The 19,691-nt window shown below is 40.8% G+C and overlaps 1 protein-coding gene across 2 annotated transcripts in view; it reads left to right on the forward strand.

The window, feature by feature from the left end:
* exoc6b (exocyst complex component 6B) overlaps window positions 1–19,691 on the forward strand; it is a 63,411-nt gene that overhangs the window by 36,306 nt on the left and 7,414 nt on the right. Inside the window, exons 19-20 of one of the 2 annotated variants that reach the window (XM_014010594.1) lie at window positions 489–630; window positions 4,369–4,442. In XM_014010594.1, coding sequence (XP_013866048.1) covers window positions 489–630; window positions 4,369–4,442 — 216 coding nt within the window. The remainder of the gene's footprint in view (window positions 1–488; window positions 631–4,368; window positions 4,443–19,691) is intronic. The other variant, XM_014010595.1, reaches the window with a different exon arrangement.

The raw sequence follows: 19,691 nt of genomic DNA on the forward strand, positions 1-19,691 counted from the left end.
GATTTAAAGTAAAATAAAAGAAAATAGGAACGGATTTAAAACCTTTATAATTCAACGTGTTCCAATGTAGTTAAAATGTTATTTAAGTTGAGTCAAATTCAGTTTCCAAACATGTTATTTATATTTAATTACACATTTTTGTAATTCAGTTAGACGATGAAACTTTCAGAAATGTTTTCCAGAAAACATTTTTAATAATTTTTCTGCTTTTAATGGTTTTTATTTAGAAACTCCTGAAACCCATCATATTTACTTATCTAAAGTCTACTTTGACAAAGTAAACATTAAATAGTTTTTTAGACATTTTTTTTTTTTTTTGTCTGAAAAGTAAAGTAAATTTTCACCGACGTGTCAGAAAGGCAGAACACTGAAGTTTAAATGATCTTTACCTGACTCCAGTCCAGGAAAGTGTCTCTGGCAGACAGGAAGTGATGCGTGTCACAACCTGGTCTTTGATCACCTGCTCTCTGTCTCGTCCTCCTCCTCAGGGGAAAGTGGCGCAGACGGCCTGCATGTCGGCCTGTAAACACATCTCCACCTCCCTGATGCAGCTGCTGCTGGACCCGGAGGTCCGGCAGATCTCCATCGGCGCTCTGCACCAGCTCCAGGTCGACGTCAACGAGTGCGAGAGTGAGTCTTCCGGTTTATTGTTCAAACTGCAGATTAGTGTTTAAATTAAATTCTCACATTGTGACAAAACCTGGTAAAAACTTTTTGTCGCTTTGCTTCAGTTTTTCTCCGTATTCCGTTTACTAAGTAAATGTAATCCTTCATTTGATGCAGATTTGTGCTTTTGCTTCTTGTTTTTGCTGATTTTCCCTCATTTCCTCCTCACAAACACACAAACTATTTAATTTAGATTAAATCTCTCAGATTTGAGTCGAACTCTTTTCGTCAAAGAGGCGTTTTTTTTCAGTTTGCGTCAGAAAACACAGGGGGCGCTACGGAACAAACAAACCAGAGGAGAAACTTTAGATTTACTTCCTGTCTCTTCCACCTTGATGTTCCTTCCCCCACAGGATCTTTTCACCGTCCTCCTCCTCCTCCGGTACAGTTCTCCTCTCCTTCCCAACCTCCTCCTCGCTCCTTGATTTGTGAGACTTTGAGGCTCTTTTTTTAACGGATAAAGGAGTTAGAGGCATGAGAGGCGTCGTCGGCTGGGTTTTTACATGATCAAGGTTCTTAGAGTCAGGGAGCGGGTCACACTGCGTGTCTTCAGGTCCGGGGATTGATGCGCAGCGACATGCGTGCAGAGAGATTAGGAGGCTGCAGAGACGCTTTTTGTTCGGAGCAGAAACCGGTCAGGAAGTTGGGCCTGGAGATACAGTAGAGGAGGGAAACGAACAGAAGGAGCAAAAGATTTAAGAGTTTTTCAACGTTTCAAAAGGAGGAAACCACGAAGACGGGGATTCAGTTAATTATTTCGAACAACTGATCAGTTAAAACCAATAAGAAAACCTGTCAAAAATTAGGAAATAGTCCAAGGAAAGTGTAAAAAAAGACCAGTTACGATTAAAAATGCATGCAGAAATTTAGAAGGGCAAAAAAAATCACCGCAATAAGTAGAAAAAAACCTCTTTACAGGTTTAAAGACGGGGAACTTTAAAGCTCTGAAATGGGTGAAGTGTAAAAAAAAACTATAAGGATGTAAAAGAGGCGAGACAAAAACCAAATTGGATTAAGGTGAATTTAATAAAAGGCAGGAAAATGCAGGGGAGAACACGGATGAGAGGTTTTCAGTGGAGATTAATTATAGGTTTAAAAAGAAAAAGGAAATGCAGGAACGGATTAGAAGTTAGAGAATTCCAGGATTGTGACGGTTTGGAAGAAATGGAGACGCTCAAACAAAGTAAGAAGACAAACTTGAAGATTTAAAGGAAAATAAAACAGGATAAAATGCAAAGTTACTGATTAAAAACTGAAAAATATGGAGCCAAAATGAACTTTAAAAATACATTTTTAAAGTAAATAAAGGAAATCAGAATAATGTAGGAAAAGGTGTCAAATTTCCAAAAGCACACACAAAGTATTTTACACTGAAACTTAAATAGTATCAATAAGACGTATAGAAAAGACATGACTCTGGACGCGCTCAGGCTGTGGACCCAAACCAGTTTTAATCTGGTTTTGCAGCTCTGGAACCAATTCAGTGAGGGGGAATCACCCCCGTCCAAACAAGAACGCCGCCCTACCAAAACCTCATTTGTACATCTGCTCGGGGTTGTCGGTTGTTGTTGGTGGGACGATAGCATCATCGTTATCCAAAGATTGGATTTAGGCTGTTCTAATGGAAACACAATACAAACCAGTTTAGAAAAATACCCTTCAGTAGCTCCTAAAACACAGTTTCCGTGAGACGAGGTGGTCTTATCTGGTCCCATCCATCCATTATCTTCTCCTTGTTGAGTCGGGTTTCAGGGGGTAGTAGTTTGATCAGGGAAGTCCAAAAGTCTTGCTCCTCCAAGGCAAACCTCGAGACGGAACCATAACTCACCAGTAGGACTGCAGGTGGTCTGGGAACACCTTGAGGCTCCCTTAGACCAGTGGTCCAATCTACTCCCTACCTCTCCCAAAAACCTGTTCAACCCTGATCTCTTTATCAAAATAATAAAAGAATAAAGGTTGGGAACCACTGCCTTAAAAGGAGCAGGAGAGGTGTATGTCTGGGTTTTCTTCTTGGACCTGTTGTCCCTCCAGCCCCACAGTGAGGGGAAAAACTGGAGGGACGTGTTTAGAACTGTTTGATCTGAAACCTCTTATTGAGTTGAAGAGAAATACGTTACCCTGGACACCTCTAAGGTGTCTTTGATTATGTTGGGTTTTAGTTGGGGTTTTTTTCAAATCCAGTTAGTTCGATTAACTGATAATGTCCACTTAGACGGACATGAAGTTTAAATTTGAGTCAATAGTACAGACTTCAGATTTTAAACCAGTTTTTAAATTGTGTTGATAGTAAAACCCAAGTTATGATAAATAATAAACGTGGCTTTTTTTCCCCTTAAAATGACGTCCAATTTGCTGTGTGTCGCATTGCGAGCAAAAAACCTGCAATCCGCCGTCGGTTTCCTCCTCTTCTTGAGCCAAAAAAATAAAAACCCTCCGAGGCCCAAAGTTATTTGTCAGTCAGCGAAAAATCTCCAGGACGAAGAAAATAAAACGACATGAACTCACTCCCATTTCTTGTTTTTGCTTTTCGAACCTCTTACGATCCAACTGTGAAAAACGTTGCCATTTTTCAACTGGTCTTCAAATTTTGATCAGGACAGGTCCAAGTTTAATGGATAAATCCACTATTTTGTGTTTATTTAGCCAGTTTTAATACAGCTGGCACAATAAATTGTTAAACTATAATGATGGATTGTCTTGATTCCAGAGAAAACAGGTTTTTAGAAAATGTCCGCTTATTGGTTAATCGTTAGTCGATCGATAAAATCCATAACTTTGATTGCTAGTCCCGAGGGTTGTTTCATTTGCTCCCTTGAGATGTAAAATCGATGGATGTTGCTCAGTTTGTAGGATACCTGAAGGATAGATCCCTTTGTGCCCTTTTATTAACCTTCTAATCCGTTTGTACCACCCTTAAAGGTGCTTCGGTCTTGACCCTGCCACATTTGTGTCCAGGACCTTTACCCGATTGTTGTTAATCCAGATTAGATGCAGCTTTCTCCAACGCCAACCTGTTTTCTCATTATGTTTGGAAGACCCTTCAGGGGGAAAAAGGGGAAAAGTTTAAAAGTTATCAGAGGTTAATTCGAGCGGCGGCTCCAGAGTTCAGGAGCTGTCGGCGCTCGAGGTCAGCGGAGATGGCAGGCGTGTAATGAGCACTGTGGTGTGTACGGTGTGTGCGCTCACTCTCCTCCTTCCCCCTCGCTCCCAACACCAGCCCGGCTTGTTTACGAGGGGCCGAGCGATGCCCAGCTTCACACTCCGGTCGACCCCGAGGCGTCGGATCCAGGAACGGGCTTCGGGCCGTGTCCTCGGACCTGCCAACGAAAAACAGGCGCGGAATCGGTAGAAATCATCGATCCGACACGTTGGGAACTTAGTGCTCCTTTCCATCCTCGCTCACACACACACACACACACACACACACACACACACACACACACACACACACACACACNACACACACACACACACACACACACAGACATGACTCTAACCCCCCCACCCCCTGTTGCACCCCTCCTCCCCAGGCTGTCATTTGTCTGCCAATCCGTCCCGATGCAAAGCAAATCCGACCAGGTCTTTTATTATTCCGTTTTTCACCCTGTTTTTTTATCTTCCTCCTCCTCCTCCTCCTCCTCCTCTCTTCCCTCTCTCCGGGGGTGGACTGGTTTTGGTGGGGTGGGTTGTATTTTCCCACAGGTTTTGCCAGAGCCGGCCCGGTCGCAGGCTTCCAGGGTGACACGTTGCTTCTGGCCTTCAGTGACTTGAGACAAGTAGGTCTTTGTCTCCCCCGTGGTCCTCTCTCCTTCGTTTTCTCCTCCTCTGTTCATTTTGTTGTTGTTGTTTGTTTTGTTTTTTTGTTTGTCCACACTATCCCCCCCCACCTCCTCCTCCTCACACAGTCCTCTTCATCCTCCTCAGTCATCGTCGTCTTCCTTTATGTTTCTTCTGATTGTTTGGATTTCTTTACTTATTTTTATTTATTTTAAAAGTTTTTACTTTGTTTCCAAACACCCACAGACTCTTCTAAAACTCAAGTTTTTCTTTCTTTATTTCTCTCTTTCTGCTGACGTCACGTCTGCAGCTGCACCTCGTTGTGATATTTGTCTTAAAATGAAAGAAAATGTGAGTTAAAGTAGGATTGTGATGTTTTTAGGTTTTAAATGTATAAAATCTGATTTTGCGCTTGTCAAGAAAAGTTTGAAGAACTGGGATTTTTTTTATTATTTCTATTTACAACAAACTAAATTAGAGGATTAATAAACTGAAGTTTTCAGACAAAATCTTAATTTTCTAGAATATAGATTACTAAACTCCAGAAAATTAAGATTTTAATCTCTAGAAGTTTGTTGACACAAGCAGAGGAGGTTTGTACTCCTTTTAGAAACACCAAATGTAAACGACAAACATGGAAGTAAATATAATTACAATTTAACTAAAATTTAGTGTTTTTTATTTAATAAAAACAATGTTTATCTGGATTTCAGAACCATTTAAATAAACGTTGAAAGTTAAAATTTGTACTTCAACAACTGAAACAGCGATATGAACTGTCAAAGAAATCAAGAAATTAGAGTTTAGAAAAGAGATTTCATTTTAGAAAACAAACATTTTCTGGAAAATAAATTGTAATTTCCAAACAGTCAAAACCTTCATGAGTGTTTTTTTTTTCAAGGTCTTTTTATTAATATATTTTTAACACAAACTACAGAAAAGAACAAACTAACAAAAACACAAAACAACACACACCCAAAATCCCTCCCATCCCTCCTCTCCTATACCGGATCCACTGCAACAACATAAAACCATCTTGTATTCATAAATCAGTGATACAAAGCACAGGTTTGTGTACAATGAAACAATATTTGACCTTTACACAAAATTATCTGCCGAAATTTTTTCTACGTACGATAAAAATGGCTGCCAGATGTCAACGAATTTGTTTACAGATCAGAACCCTTCATGAGTGTTTAACGTGTAAAAATTAAAGTAGCATGTTTGTGTTGCGAATAAGGATGTGATAAAAAGTAATCGTCTCTGCTAATAAAATTTACGTCTCGCTAATAATGATTAAAATGTCTGCATTTTAACTTGCTCATATAGTAAAACAATCTAATAATAATAAATTTAAGGGACGTTTTGGCCTGGCTCTCAGAGATTCGTGGGGTCGTCCTGGGCCCTCAGGCAGGAAGTGACTCGGCCTGTGTGCCGTTTGTTTTCTTTCATTTCCTGGGAAAAAGAAGAAAAAAAACGGGTCAGAATCAGTCGGAGCTGGACGGCCCGCTCCGAGAATGTCGACTTTGCAATGAGGTGCAGACGTGCGTGAAGAGTCGGCCCGGCGTGGCTGAATGTGTGAAACGGGCCGGACTCTTGTGAGGACCTTTTGGCCGCGTTTTCCCTCGCCGCTCCTGTGAAAGTGGACAGAAATGTTGGCGCGTCCACGCCGTGAATGTGTGAAACGAGGCGGGGAGAGCCGAGTTTGTGTGTCCGCCGTCTTTGATGTGTGTGTTTGTCGTGGAAAGTATTTTTTTTTTCTTCCTGTGTGACAGCCGATGACGGATGGGACGGCAGGACGGAGCAGGGGACGATGAATGAGGTGACAGACAGAGACGGATAGCCCTTTATCCCTCCGTCACAATCCCTCTTTCTCTCTCCTTCTCTTCTCTTTCTCCGCCTGTCGGGATGATGCAGTGCCTCTTGTTCTCTCGCTCGGAGGAGGAGAAGGAAGGGGCGAAGATGGGGAGAAGAAGAAAAGGAAAAATTGCATTCATCCGGCATCCATGTTTACTTCAAACCCCCTCCTCTTGTCTCAGAATCGGGACTTATTCAGCTCTTTTACTTCTTTCTCTTCCATTGTTTTTTCTGACCGTTTTTTCTTTTTTTTATATCAAATCAAAAGAAGCACATTCCTGTGTCCACATCTGCCCCGAGCGCATCTTTTACACGTCTTTGTCCTCCGATGGGGAAAACTTTTCATGTTTTCGGTACGTGGACTCGCTGGTGAAGGGTCGATAAATCACGCTGACGGGCTCGTTTTGTTGTGCGCTCGGGTCCCGGTGTTCTCCGAGGTTCCGGGGTCCTGGGACCGGGCCGAGACGCCAGTTCCCCCGGGACACACACAGCGCTCTGACCAGATATGCAACCTGTTGTGGTTTGAACAAAATATTTTAGTTCTCACGTTAAAAACAGTCGAGCCTCGCAAAGTTGTGCTTTACAGTTTGAGAACCAAAATCATAGAACCGAACTACAAGTAGTTTGCGTTAATACCCGTAAAATCACCAAATCAGTAAATATAGTACAGGATGGAACGTCGGTTTTTTCTCTCTTGCGTTTTTGACGTTTCAAGCTAATTTGCTAATTTTGTAAGGAATAATGTAAATTCAGTTCTATTAAAAAATACAGTACACGACGCACGCTCCACCTGGAGAGACACATTTCCCTCTAACAGAGCGATGTGGCGTGGAGCTAGTGTGTTTTTCTTTGGTTCTTACTGCATTATAATATTGGGGGTTTTTTTTACGATTCACTTTAAGCCCCACAAAAATCGGGGATTCATTCATAATCAAAATTGTGAAAATGTTGGGACAAAAGCGGCACAGTAATTGAAAAATATTGTGACATCTCCTAACCCTGTGATTTGAAAAGATCCAGGATTTTTTACTAGATGACTTGAACATTTGAAGTTCTGCTGCCGTCCTGCACCGACCTGACCTCCAAATGTTAAAAATGTTCTTGTCTTTATTTTGGCAGCACGATGGATCAGTGGTTAGCACTGATGCCTCACAGCAACAAGGTCCGGGGTTTGATCCCCGGTTCAGACCTGGGGTTTTTCTGTGTGGAGTTTGCATGTTCTCTTAGTGCTTTGCGTTGGTTTTCTCCGGGCGCTCCGGTTTCCGCCACCTCTAAAAACATGTATAACAGGCTGCCTTCAGGCCCAGGCCGTCCTTGGAAAAGAGATCTGAGATCTCAACGGGACTTGCCTGATTAAATAACCGTAAATAAAAAAAGAATTGTGCTGGGACCCGATTAGGGCTGCCATGATTAATCGATTAATCGACGACTAATCGATTATTAAAATAATTGATGACTAATTTAATAATCGATTAATCGTTTTCTTTCTTTTTTTGTTCTTTACTTTGTTTTTCTCTCCAAACTGCTTTGACACCTTCCACTGCCACATCTGCCACGATGATTATATAATAGCAGCTGCATTCTAACGTGATAAGCTGTATGTTTTATATTCAGTTAACGTATGATCCGATTAGTCGACTAATTGAATAAATTATCGGTGATTAATCAATTATTAAAATTATCATTTGTGGCAGCCCTAGACCCGAGTACGTTTCTTTCTATCATCTGCAAACATGAATTATGTTTTACCACCTTTTATCTTAATTTGTTTGCATCATGCTAAAATATTAGCATTCTTGCTAACTGTATTTTACCTCTGGGAATTCACTCTCCCTCATTTCTGGTTATGATCCTCGTCTTGTTCCTCCGCAGCTGGAAACTTCACCGACAACAGTTCTCTGAAAATTGTTGCCATTTGTCCCAGAGGTTTCGCATCAAAATGAAAGTTGTAGCATTTTTGGACACGAAGCTGCCCTTCAAAATAAAAGCCATAACAGGCAACTGATTAGTGCAATGATTATATGGTTTAGAAAACACGTTGATTTAATTTGCCTCCTACATCACAGGACCTGCAGTGTGGTGATGAAGCTGAAACGATATATCCTGCACTCTAATTGTGTAAAATTTAATAAAACCAAAATAAAATAGTTTTCAGATCTCAAACACATATTTTATTCACAACAGAACATATGAACACTTCGGGCAGACCAGTTCAGCACCTGGACTCTTCTATGAAGCCACGTTGTTGTAATCAATGCTGAATGTTTATCATTGCTTTGCTGAAATAAGCAAGACCTTCTCTGAAACAAAAAAGAAAGGGGCCTGTTTTTACAGGTTCATGGTTGGATGGTTTCACAGTTTGTCTGATTTTAAACAATCTGTAGTTCAGAGAAGACGATGACATTTCTGATTGGTGTTCGTAGATGGCTTCATTTTTTGTATGATAGAGCTTTAACCAGTTATGGCATGTGTGGAAGTGTTCCTGGGTCCAGAACAGAACTAGACCTGTTAGTAATGCAGTGGCCTGTAGGAGGGTCCGAAGACCACGACCGTCCAGATCTACTCTGAGCTCAGATTTCAACAGATTATAATAATCTGGTGATCAGATTATGAATAGGAGATGATAGGAGAGTCAGTCTTTATTCTGAAATTGTTTCACCATTTTTAGATATTTTGCTGACAGGTGAACCAGATGATGACACTGCCTCTGCCGTGCTTCATTAAACTCTACTTTCAGCTTTATATTTCAACACAATCAGACCGAACTTTATCAAAAGTGATTTTATTTCTTTGTGACCTTCAGTCGACCTTCGTTTCAAAGCACCGTGGAAGGATTCTTACTGATTCTTTCAGATGAAACAACAAACCACTTTCTAAGTCCATTTTTGTTCTCTGCAGTCTGGACTGTGAGTGATTACTTTAGCCCGTCTGAATGTTTTTCTGACTTTGATGAAGATCAGGCTGCATTTCTTCTGTAATCGTTGAGGAAGTCCCGGTAATTCCCGAAGATTTCGCAAAAAAATTCCTTCCACGTGTTTGTGCCTCTGGAACGAATCCGCCAAGTGTTTTCCTGAAAATGTTGTGAAAACGTTAGAGAACCGACGTGACGGCTTGGTTTTCACATCTGCTGTTTTGATCCGAACCGTTCAGAGATGTCCGACTTTACAGTAAAATAACTTTGAAGAAACATTTTGTCTTTGCTGAAGATGAGTGTTGAATACACCGAGCAAAAACCAGGATAGTTTTAACTTTTATGTCTTCATACCGTGTACAAATAGATTTTTCTGAGCCGTCAGCAGCGTTCTCGTGGTCTCTAATCTGGATTAATAATCTGAGCAAAGGAGGCTGGTTTTTGTTGTTTTGCTGCCTTTTTTTTTTCAAAGATTTTATCAATCTGGTTAAATTTAGATCATTCAGACGTCTGTAGTAACTTCAAACCTTGGGCTAGTGTAGAGGTATGTGTGTTCTACACCTAACTTGACCAGACCAGTAGTCCTTATGGGGATCAAAGGACTGGTCTTACATGTCTAGTTATATGGATTGCCTATAATTTACATGGATTTTCCCTCATTTTGGAAGGTACAGTATATAGACGTATAGAGCAATCTCAGATTTTTTCCAACTTTTACGAATATTTACAAAAAACAGTTTCAAATGTATTCAACATGTTAGAGCCTGCGGGACGTTAACAAATCAGTAAATAACATCAAATAGCCATCTTCCAACCTGCTCTGCCACTAGGACTTCCACTTTGCTTCAGGGACTATCATCTCTGCCGTTGACAGTCCGCCTGAACTACACCCCACACCCCGTGATTAATACGGATTTTTTTTTTTGCAAAAATTACGAATTTTTGAGACTCATTATGCAGGTAAACATCCGATGGGGTTTACATGTATGACTGGTCCAAATAGAGTGGAACTCCATTTTTGGGTTGGGGGTTAGGCTATAGAAGCGATTAGAAGTGGATGGGAATCAATGAACGGTCCTTATCAGAACAGAAATACAAACCTGCACCTGTGTATTGTTAAGGCCCTGTCACACTACATTGTAGACTAAGTTTTTAAAGGGGACCTATTATGCAAAATTCTCTTTTTAAAGTTTTTTTACTCAACTTTGGGTATGTACTTCTTAAAAAACAGTCCTAGGACCAAAAAATGCACCCAGGGGCATATTTACTGTAAGTAAATGTATTTTTAATGTATATTAATGACAAGTTTTATACTTCCGTCATTTTGTGATGTCACAAGCCGTACGACAACCCACCAGAACCTGCGTTTAGCCCCTTACCTAGCAACCCCCGGGTGAAGTTCCACCTCCTCAGTATAAAAAGCTGTCACCGTGTTGTTGTGTAATGTGTAGCTCATTTCACAACAAGCCTTCAATAGGGCAATGGGTAGAGTGTTGGACCAGAGAGCGGGAGACCAGGGTTTGAGACCGGCATGGACACTATTTAATTATTTATTTTCATTCCTTATGAACACGTTTTCTCATGTGCCTCTATTGTTTAGCTTATTAAAGCCTTGTTAAAGCCTATTTGTTCGAGTTTCTGGGGTATTTTGACCGCTGCTGCTCCCTGCTCTGGTAACAGAGCGCAGAGCAGAGGGGGAGAAAAAAAAAGAAGCTGGGACCATGACTCTGCCTCTGGGTCTCATATGGTTGTACAACGGAGCTTCTGCTATTATTAGCCATGCTAACGTAAACGCTGGCTTTGGAGGGCGGAGTTAATGTCAACAGATTTTTGGAGGGCGTTACCAACAGAGCTCATTAACATAAACAGCTCTTCTGAACAGAAGTTAGAGCAGGCAGAACTAGAAAATGAGAAATTTTATTATCTGAGAATTATTTTGTGCATTAAATTGAATGAACATGGTCTGGATAGCCCACAGACATACCATAAAAATTTCTAGGACCCATAATTGGTCTCCTTTAAAGACATCTACATTGAAGATGGAATTTAAATAAATCAACCGGAAGCCTCCTTTTGTGCGTGTACTTACTGTAATGCTAATAAACTGATCAAAAATATAACTTTTATTTTAGTAATTTAGACATAAAAAAATTTCCTAATTTGGCATGACCACATTCCATCACAGATATGTTCAGTTAATTTTTATACCTGCTCAGGACATTTATACCTGCTCTTTTTTTTTGTTTTGTTTCAAGTGTTGTTTTTATTTAGCTTTTATTTGACTCAACTTTAACTTTTTTTGTAAGTTTTACAATAATAAAAAGATAGTTTTATTTATTTTTCATCTCATCAGTGTGATTTTTCTTCTGATTTCTTTCTAAATTTCATTCCTTTCCATTCTGTCAGTTTTGTTTTCTTATTTTCACGTATCCACATGCTAGATATCGGTGTAGTTTTTCTTTTTTTTTTTTTCTAAAGTCGCTCCTCTGACAGACAAATGTGCGCTCTCGTGCTCGTCCCAGCCGTTACCTCACGAGGCTTCCCTCTCCAGCTCCAAAAGCAACATGTCACAGCGTGAAAACTGCTCCCCTCGTCCCGGCGGTGGGAGTGGATTCAACAGCAAAGTCAGTAGCGATTATCCAGTGACAGGATAACACACACACACACACACACACAGACACACACACACACACACACACACACACACACAGACACACACACACACACGTGTCTGTGTGTGTGTGTGTGTTAGAGGTGATAGACAGGGTAAGTGATGATATGAGGCCCGCTGGGAGAGAGAACCTCCATCTCACCTCCTCGTAACCCAGACTGACGGAGGGTGGCGGGAGGGACTGAAAGAAAATATACGGAAAACTTTGTAGTGCAATAAATTTAGTTTGACTCGCTCCAAACTCTGACCTACAGGGAGGAATCCCAGAATAACTCCAGATAGGAGTTTCATGATACCAATACTATGGCAGTAAATCACCTGCGGGGTAAAAATGAGACAGTTTAAAAACACGTGTGTGTCGGGGGAAGTGTTAATAAATGTGTAAATGTTTTTGTTTGTCTTTACGTGGCCCTGTGATGGACCAGAGGACACGTCCAAGGTGTGGACCATCATTCGCCCAATGACCTCTAGAGATTAGGACCAGCTCCCCAAAACCCTGAACAGGAACAGGCAGGTCCTGAAGTGAAAATGAGTCCTTTCATAATAGATTAATCTCTTTTTGCTGCGATTTAGAGCAAAAGGGATTTGACTCTTGGGCTTTATTTAACCTTGTTGTTAGTTTTGACCTGGCTTTTAAGTAAGTTTTTTTCAGTAGGGTTTGTGAAGTGTTGCCAACTTATTGGGTTTGAGTTTTCAGAATCTTCTGACAACAAAATAGCCTGGTAAAAACCAGTCCCTTGTTCTACTCTTTGCTTCACACAGAGGTTCTGGACTCAGCTATTGAGAAACGATTGCTTGCTGGAGGCATGGCCTCTGTTGAAGTTGAAAATGATTGTATCTGATTTACCCAATCACTAACATTAGGCCGTACTGTACGTAGTGCTACAGAAGAAAACCAAACTACGTTTGATGTATGTAGTTTGGTTTTCTTCTGTAGCACTCAGCCTAGTCTTCTCTTTCGCTGTTAACGGAGCCAACTATAAAATTAGACGTTTGCCAAAACTCTTGGGGAGCCATGACATCTTTGCCAGCAATAAAACGTCTTAAACATTCATCTTGCTTCGACTTTGATGGCTAAATATTTGGACGACTTGTCAACAAGGACTGAATAGCTTCGTTCACTTCCTCTGCTGCCATCGCTAAACTACAGAGACTAAAATGGCAGAAAATCAGCGTCATTGTTAACAGCTCCTCCTTCTGTTTGCTGATTGGCTCGGTTGAATTTCTACCTGAGAAATCCATGTCAATGGGAGGAAGCCCAGACGAAGAAGAGAAGAGAGATTATTGCCTAGGAAGGCAATGGCCAGCCTAACAACAAATCTAAATAAATAAATTGGTGTTATTGGAGGAGCCAACTGCTCCTCAAAACTATCCATGATTTTCTGATGCACAACAGCCAGCTTCTGGAAGCGGAGTAGTTTAAACCAAATTCAGCCATGAACAAATGCTCAAACTTCTGATCAATCACACAAAACTGTGATTCCCTGTGAGGACAAGGTTTGTCCTGGGCATTATGTTGAGAAGGGGCAGCCGAAGCTGCTCTTTGAACAAAATGACCCAGTTTTCGTGACTCAACAGTGTCAAAAGTGGATTTTGCAGCTTTCGATGGAGCCTTACCTTCTCCAATCAGACTCCTCATCATTGTGGCCAAATAGCTCAATTCTTGTCTCGTCAAACTCATCTCCAGAAGACGTTTGGGTCCATCAAGGTTGAAGGTTTTGGATCAGGTGTAAGAACATTGACCCTGATGGTCCAGGAGTTTCCAGTTCATGGAAGGCCTGAGCCTTGGTGGTTCCTTGGGTGTTTCTGGACATCTCAACCAATTTTCTTTCGGTACCACTTTACAATAACGCTCCCATTATAGATGGCTTTTAAAGAGTTTATAGATAGGTTATTAATTAATCTGTAAACACTTTATAAATTATTAATAAGTGTTTATCATGCATTAATTAAGGACAAAAAGAGACTAAACTGTCCGGTTTCTTTAGAAATACTTTGGAAGTTTGTATATTAAACATTTCAGACTAGTTTACTACCTTGTTAGCGCATTAATGATTAGGAAACACATATTTTAACATAGAATATTGTACTGTATTACTGCATTATAAATATCCACAGATATTAAAGGGATCCTTACTGTAAAGTGTAAAACTCTACACTATTTGGATGGGTGGGATTATTTGTTGTGTTGACACGTTTGTTTTTTTACTTTTTTTTGAACAAAAATTTCAAATATTGATAATCAACACAAGTTTTAAAAATGGTGATTTTTCACATTAAACACTAACTTTTGGCATTTATAATGTTTGTCATTAATAATTAGTGCACTGTATTACACTTAAGTCTTCCTTTGACAGTTGTGGATATTTATAATACAGTAACACAATACAGTATTAATATGTTAAAATATGTTTCTTGTCATTATTGTACTTACTAGTAACCTAGTGTGAAATGTTTAATAAAGCCCCTTTAGATGTAATATGTACGTGAACAGATTTGTCTCATTATTTGGTAAGAAACTGGACAGTTTTGTCTCTTATTAATGATTTATAAAGTGCTTACAGATTAATTAATAACCTATCTATAAACTCTTTATAAGCCATCAATAAGGGGAGCTTTATAGTAAAGTGGTACCTTTCTTTCTTTTGAGGACGACAGTTTGAGTCTTCTAGACTTGACTCATACTGTCGTCCTCAGAGTTTTATAAAGTTTCCCCAAAGTTTTGAGTATTGGTCGCTCAGTAAGTGCCGTCAAATATCATTTTTATGCTGCAGTCATGATCTCCACTGAGACATTAATCCAACCTTGGGCTCAAGTTAAGGTAATCTTATTTAATGTTTTGTGATCAGAGCAATCCCACAATAGAGCAGAACTTGTACACCCAAATTTTGTTTCTAAATAATCACAAATTAACTTTTCATCCCCGAATGACCAGTTGAAAAAAAAACAGAAAAACAACTTGTACAGAACAGAGTCATACATTACTGTTAGAGGAAGTCCCCTCTTGATTCCAGCATGATTTGTTTTATCGCCTCATTGTTCCTCGAGCTGCTAAACGCTCCAAACTTCCCTTCGTTCGTCTGACCTCTCGGGGAAAGAACGCATCGCGCCCCTCCAGGAAATAATCCCTCAAAATGAAATTATTTCAACGTCTTCTCGGCTTCTCTTCAGTCTTAAACACTTACCAGAGTTTTGGAGGATAAATAGATTTTTAAATTGTTTTTTTGTTTTTGGCTGAGATGGATTGAGTTGATCCAAAGTCAACAGTTTTCGTTTGAGGTATTCTAAGAATCTTTTCAAATTCAGTCAGAGCCCAAAGAGAGGATGTTTTATTTTTATTTTAAATCAAATAACTCGGATGAGGACTGGCTTTGGTAAAAAGTGGGATTAAAGCAAAGTATTACAAAGATGTTGGGATTGAGGTGAGAGTGAGGACAGGAAGAGACGGAAGAGGGAAAAATCTGATGCCGTCACGTTTTTGAGGACGGCTTTGTCGACTCCTACAGATGTTTGTGTGTTAAGGTTGACCAGCAGCGAGCACACACACTCCTCCACAACAGCAGCAAGTTCACCTTTGACCTCCCGATGCCTCGCCACACTCAGATGGAGGAGGAAGAGGAGAGGACGAGCAGAAGAGGGAAGTTTGAGAAAGAAATGGATGAATGGATCCAACGGAAAACGATGGGAGGAGATTCAAACAAACAAAACAAAACAAAAAAAGAGCCGCTGCTGCCAGATTCTCAGATCAGAAACAAAAATGGGACTCGAATGTGTGAAAACGTTGACGGGAGCGAAAAAGCGAGGGATCGCTGGTGAAAGAGTGCAGTCAGGTGAAAGTGATACGGCGGGCCGGACAGGGTGGTCCGACTCTCCTCCGGCCTTCGTCTCCTCGGGAGGCTGACACTTCTCTTCATCCGTGTGACCGCTCACAGAAGGGAGGGATGAATGGAGGAGTGGAGAGGGGGTGAAAGAGGGCGATGGGACGATGAGCAGCAGACGGACGTCTAAATGCTCGCCTGCCGATCTGTTGGGACAGAAGAGAGAACGGAACGCCGCGGCGCTTTTACTCGTCGTGAAAACCGCTCCGAACTTTTTATTTTGTTGATCATGCTTGAAAACACAGAAAGAATCGACTTTCTGCTGGGTGTCCTGACCACCACCAACCATGACGTCAGTTTCAAATCAGTCCAAAGATCGTTTTCTCAGAGCTTTAATTATTAGTCTAAAAAAGCCAAAGAAGCATAAAACAAAATGTACATAAAAACTAAATGTTTGAAATCAGAGTTCTCAAACTGGGGTCCCAGGACCCCCAGAGGTTCGAGAGAGGTATCTTGGGGAGTCCTCAAAAAATTTTCACCAAATCGTTAATTTTGTTTTTATTTTTTAAAAATGCAACATTGAACTAATAAACATAATAAACTAAATAAAAATAAATATATTCTCATAGCATTTAGGGGTTGAAATGTCAGTAAATTATCTTTTAAAACAGCATGGGGTTTATGAGGGGGTCCCTGGAATGTTTTTGCCCTTGTAAAAGGTCCCCAGACCCAGAGAGTTTGAGAACCCCTGTTTTAAGTGGTGGCAGGTAGTGAGATACAAAAACTTTGTCATGGGAAAAAGAAGGTCCGTCAAGGTTGAAGATTTTACACCAAGAGATAATCTGATTTTTAGATTATCTAAAAAGGGATGAAGAAATGGGCATCTAGAATGTTTTGGTTAAAATGTTGCATTTTGTAAAAGTGTAATGAACTAGATACAGCGTAGTGGTAACACACTGACCCCCGCACGCACAAATGCACCAGAACTCAGAAGTCTTTATTCCTAATAAATGTCATGCTTCTAGGTGCATCCAAAAAATTATAGTAGTTTGGATGGGGGCCTTTTTCTTTTTGGGGGGGCGTGGTTAGCCCCTCATCAGGGCTAAACAACCAAAGAAAATCTGAAGCTCCTATGTTTCATAGTTTTTGAGCAATAATCATTTTTGTATGTCCAGATACCCCTTTTCCAAATAAATTGGGGGGGGGCACTGTTGGTGGGCCTGATGGATAGAGCTTCATCAGAGCTAAACAACAAAAGAAATCTGAAGCTCTTATGTTGAACAGTTTCTGAGTTATAAGAATTTTTGCATGTCCAGACACCCCCTCTTTGAAAGGAGCCCCCTCCTCAAATATGGGGTCTATCGTAAAACCGTTGGCTGGATTTTGATTGGTGCAGTCGTTTTTGTGCTACGGTTGACCAAAAATCGCTGAAAAATAAAAACAGTACGAAAACAATATGACTCCCACATTCGCCTGCGGGGGTCATAATTATACCTTATCTAAGGGTCGTTTAAGTGAAACCAATTTTTTGAGGCTTAGCTACAAAAGGTCTTACAATTTAGTCCTTATGGCCCAGTTCCACCGCAATTTCTGGAACTATGAGACCCTTCAATATATTTGACGTTATCTGCTTATTACCCATTGATTGGTTCAGGTTGGTTGGGTTAACGTCACACAGATGAGATTGTCTTTACTTGAATTGTTTGCAACAACTTTATTGGAATTTGTGTTTAAAAAAAAACATCTTTAGTGTCATGCTGGGTGGTTCACTACTTCTCCTACAAGCTCAATGTCGTTTGTTGTCACAAATAAAAGAAATTTGCTCTCCACCACCATGCCTGAGAGTTAATGAGAGATCCTTTTTGCTGCTGTGCATTATGGGTAAAGATCTCTACTAGGATTTTGTTCCAGAAGTTGCTGTTCTGACGGCACACTTTCTGTTTGAGATAACTCCCCAACAAAACAACCTGTGTGCGTAAACATCTGTGGATTTATGTGCTGCGCTGCCTCTCTGTCCATCTTCCTGTCCCGTCTGTGGCCTGCCTTATCGGCGTGACGCTGGGTCAGGCGTCGGTCAGCTATTCAGCGGCCCGATTGGACGGTGTGAGTGGAAGTTCAGGCTGATGGTCGAGCAGCGGTCAGGAACTCTGGGTCAGTTTCTAGGGTCGACGTGCTTCAAGCTCACAACAAACAACTTGAACTCCTAACTTTAACGAAACACTTTAACATCTAAAATCACACGTGGAATCTAAAGTTTAGAGTTCGGCATGTGTAAATTTTCACCTGCGTGCGCCCAGTGACCGTGCCGTGACCGGGTCGGGTCATTGTTCTGCCTTATCAGTCCTGACCTCTCCGCCGGTCTCCCCGATACGACACGCTTCTGCAGCCCTTCCTGTGTGCGGTCATCTCATGGCCACAGCAGAGAGCGTCACCCTTCAAAGCGCTCTCACCTTTAGACTGCTTCCTGTTTGGGACTCTGCAGGGACGGCGTGAAGCGCTGACGTCGTGTAAATTGATTCTTCACAGCCGTTCGTTAACTGTTTGCGACTCCAAACTTCCCTTCAGAGACATCTGAAGCTTCACTGATTGTGAGTTTATTGAGAAATACTGAAGCAGTTTGAATTAAAATTTGTGGAATATTTTTATACGACTGAACAGTTTTTACAATATTTAGATTTCCTAATTGGTAAATTTAAGTTTGCTTTAATAATAATTACATTTATGATTAAATAAAACCCCAATTAAAAAAGCAGCTGTGTAGTTAGACTTTTTGGAGCCAATAAAACAAATCCTACCAAATCTCTTATTAAATACATTTACATTTTTAATACTACATCTCACTTTCTTTCACCGTTGATTAAAAATTTTCCTTAAATGAGGCAGTTCTGAATAATGTAAACAATTTAAATTTTTCTAGTCCCACATTTTTTATGATTAAAGCGTTTTTCAATCCGGGACATCCCCAGACTAATACAGAGATGGAGCAAGGACCCCCCTAACTAACTATATTTACCTACCTACCTACATCTACTGACTTACCCATCATTTATCTATCTATCTACCATCTACCTACCTACCTACCTATCATCTACCCACCTACCATCTACCTTCCTACCTATCATCTACCTACCTACCTATCTATCATCTACCCACCTACCATCTACCTACCTATCTATCATCTACCTACCTACCTACCTACCATCTACCTTCCCACCTACCTACCTACCATCTACCTTCCTACCTACCTACCTACCTACCATCTACCTTCCCACCTACCTACCTACCATCTACCTTCCTACCTACCTACCTATCATCTACCTACCTTCCTACCTACCTACCTATCATCTACCTTCCTACCTACCTACCTACCATCTACCTTCCCACCTACCTACCTACCATCTACCTTCCTACCTACCTACCTATCATCTACCTACCTTCCTACCTACCTACCATCTACCTTTCCACCTACCTACCTACCATCTACCTTCCCACCTACCTACCTACCATCTACCTTCCTACCTACCTACCTATCATCTACCTACCTTCCTACCTACCTACCTATCATCTACCTTCCTACCTACCTACCTATCATCTACCTTCCTACCTACCTACCTATCATCTATCTACCTTCCTACCTACCTACCTATCATCTACCTACCTTCCTACCTACCTACCTATCATCTACCTACCTTCCTACCTACCTACCTATCATCTACCTTCCTACCTACCTATCATCTACCTACCTACCTATCATCTACCTTCCTACCTACCTACCTATCATCTGCCTTCCTACCTACCTACCTATCATCTACCTTCCTACCTACCTACCTACCTATCATCTACCTTCCTACCTACCTACCTACCTATCTACCTACCTTCCTACCTACCTACCTATCATCTACCTACCTTCCTACCTACCTACCTATCATCTACCTACCTTCCTACCTACCTACCTATCATCTACCTACCTTCCTACCTACCTACCTATCAT

The sequence above is a fragment of the Austrofundulus limnaeus genome, unplaced genomic scaffold (genome assembly GCF_001266775.1).
Source record: "Austrofundulus limnaeus strain Quisiro unplaced genomic scaffold, Austrofundulus_limnaeus-1.0 Scaffold70, whole genome shotgun sequence".
Classification (NCBI taxonomy): Eukaryota; Metazoa; Chordata; class Actinopteri; order Cyprinodontiformes; family Rivulidae; genus Austrofundulus; species Austrofundulus limnaeus.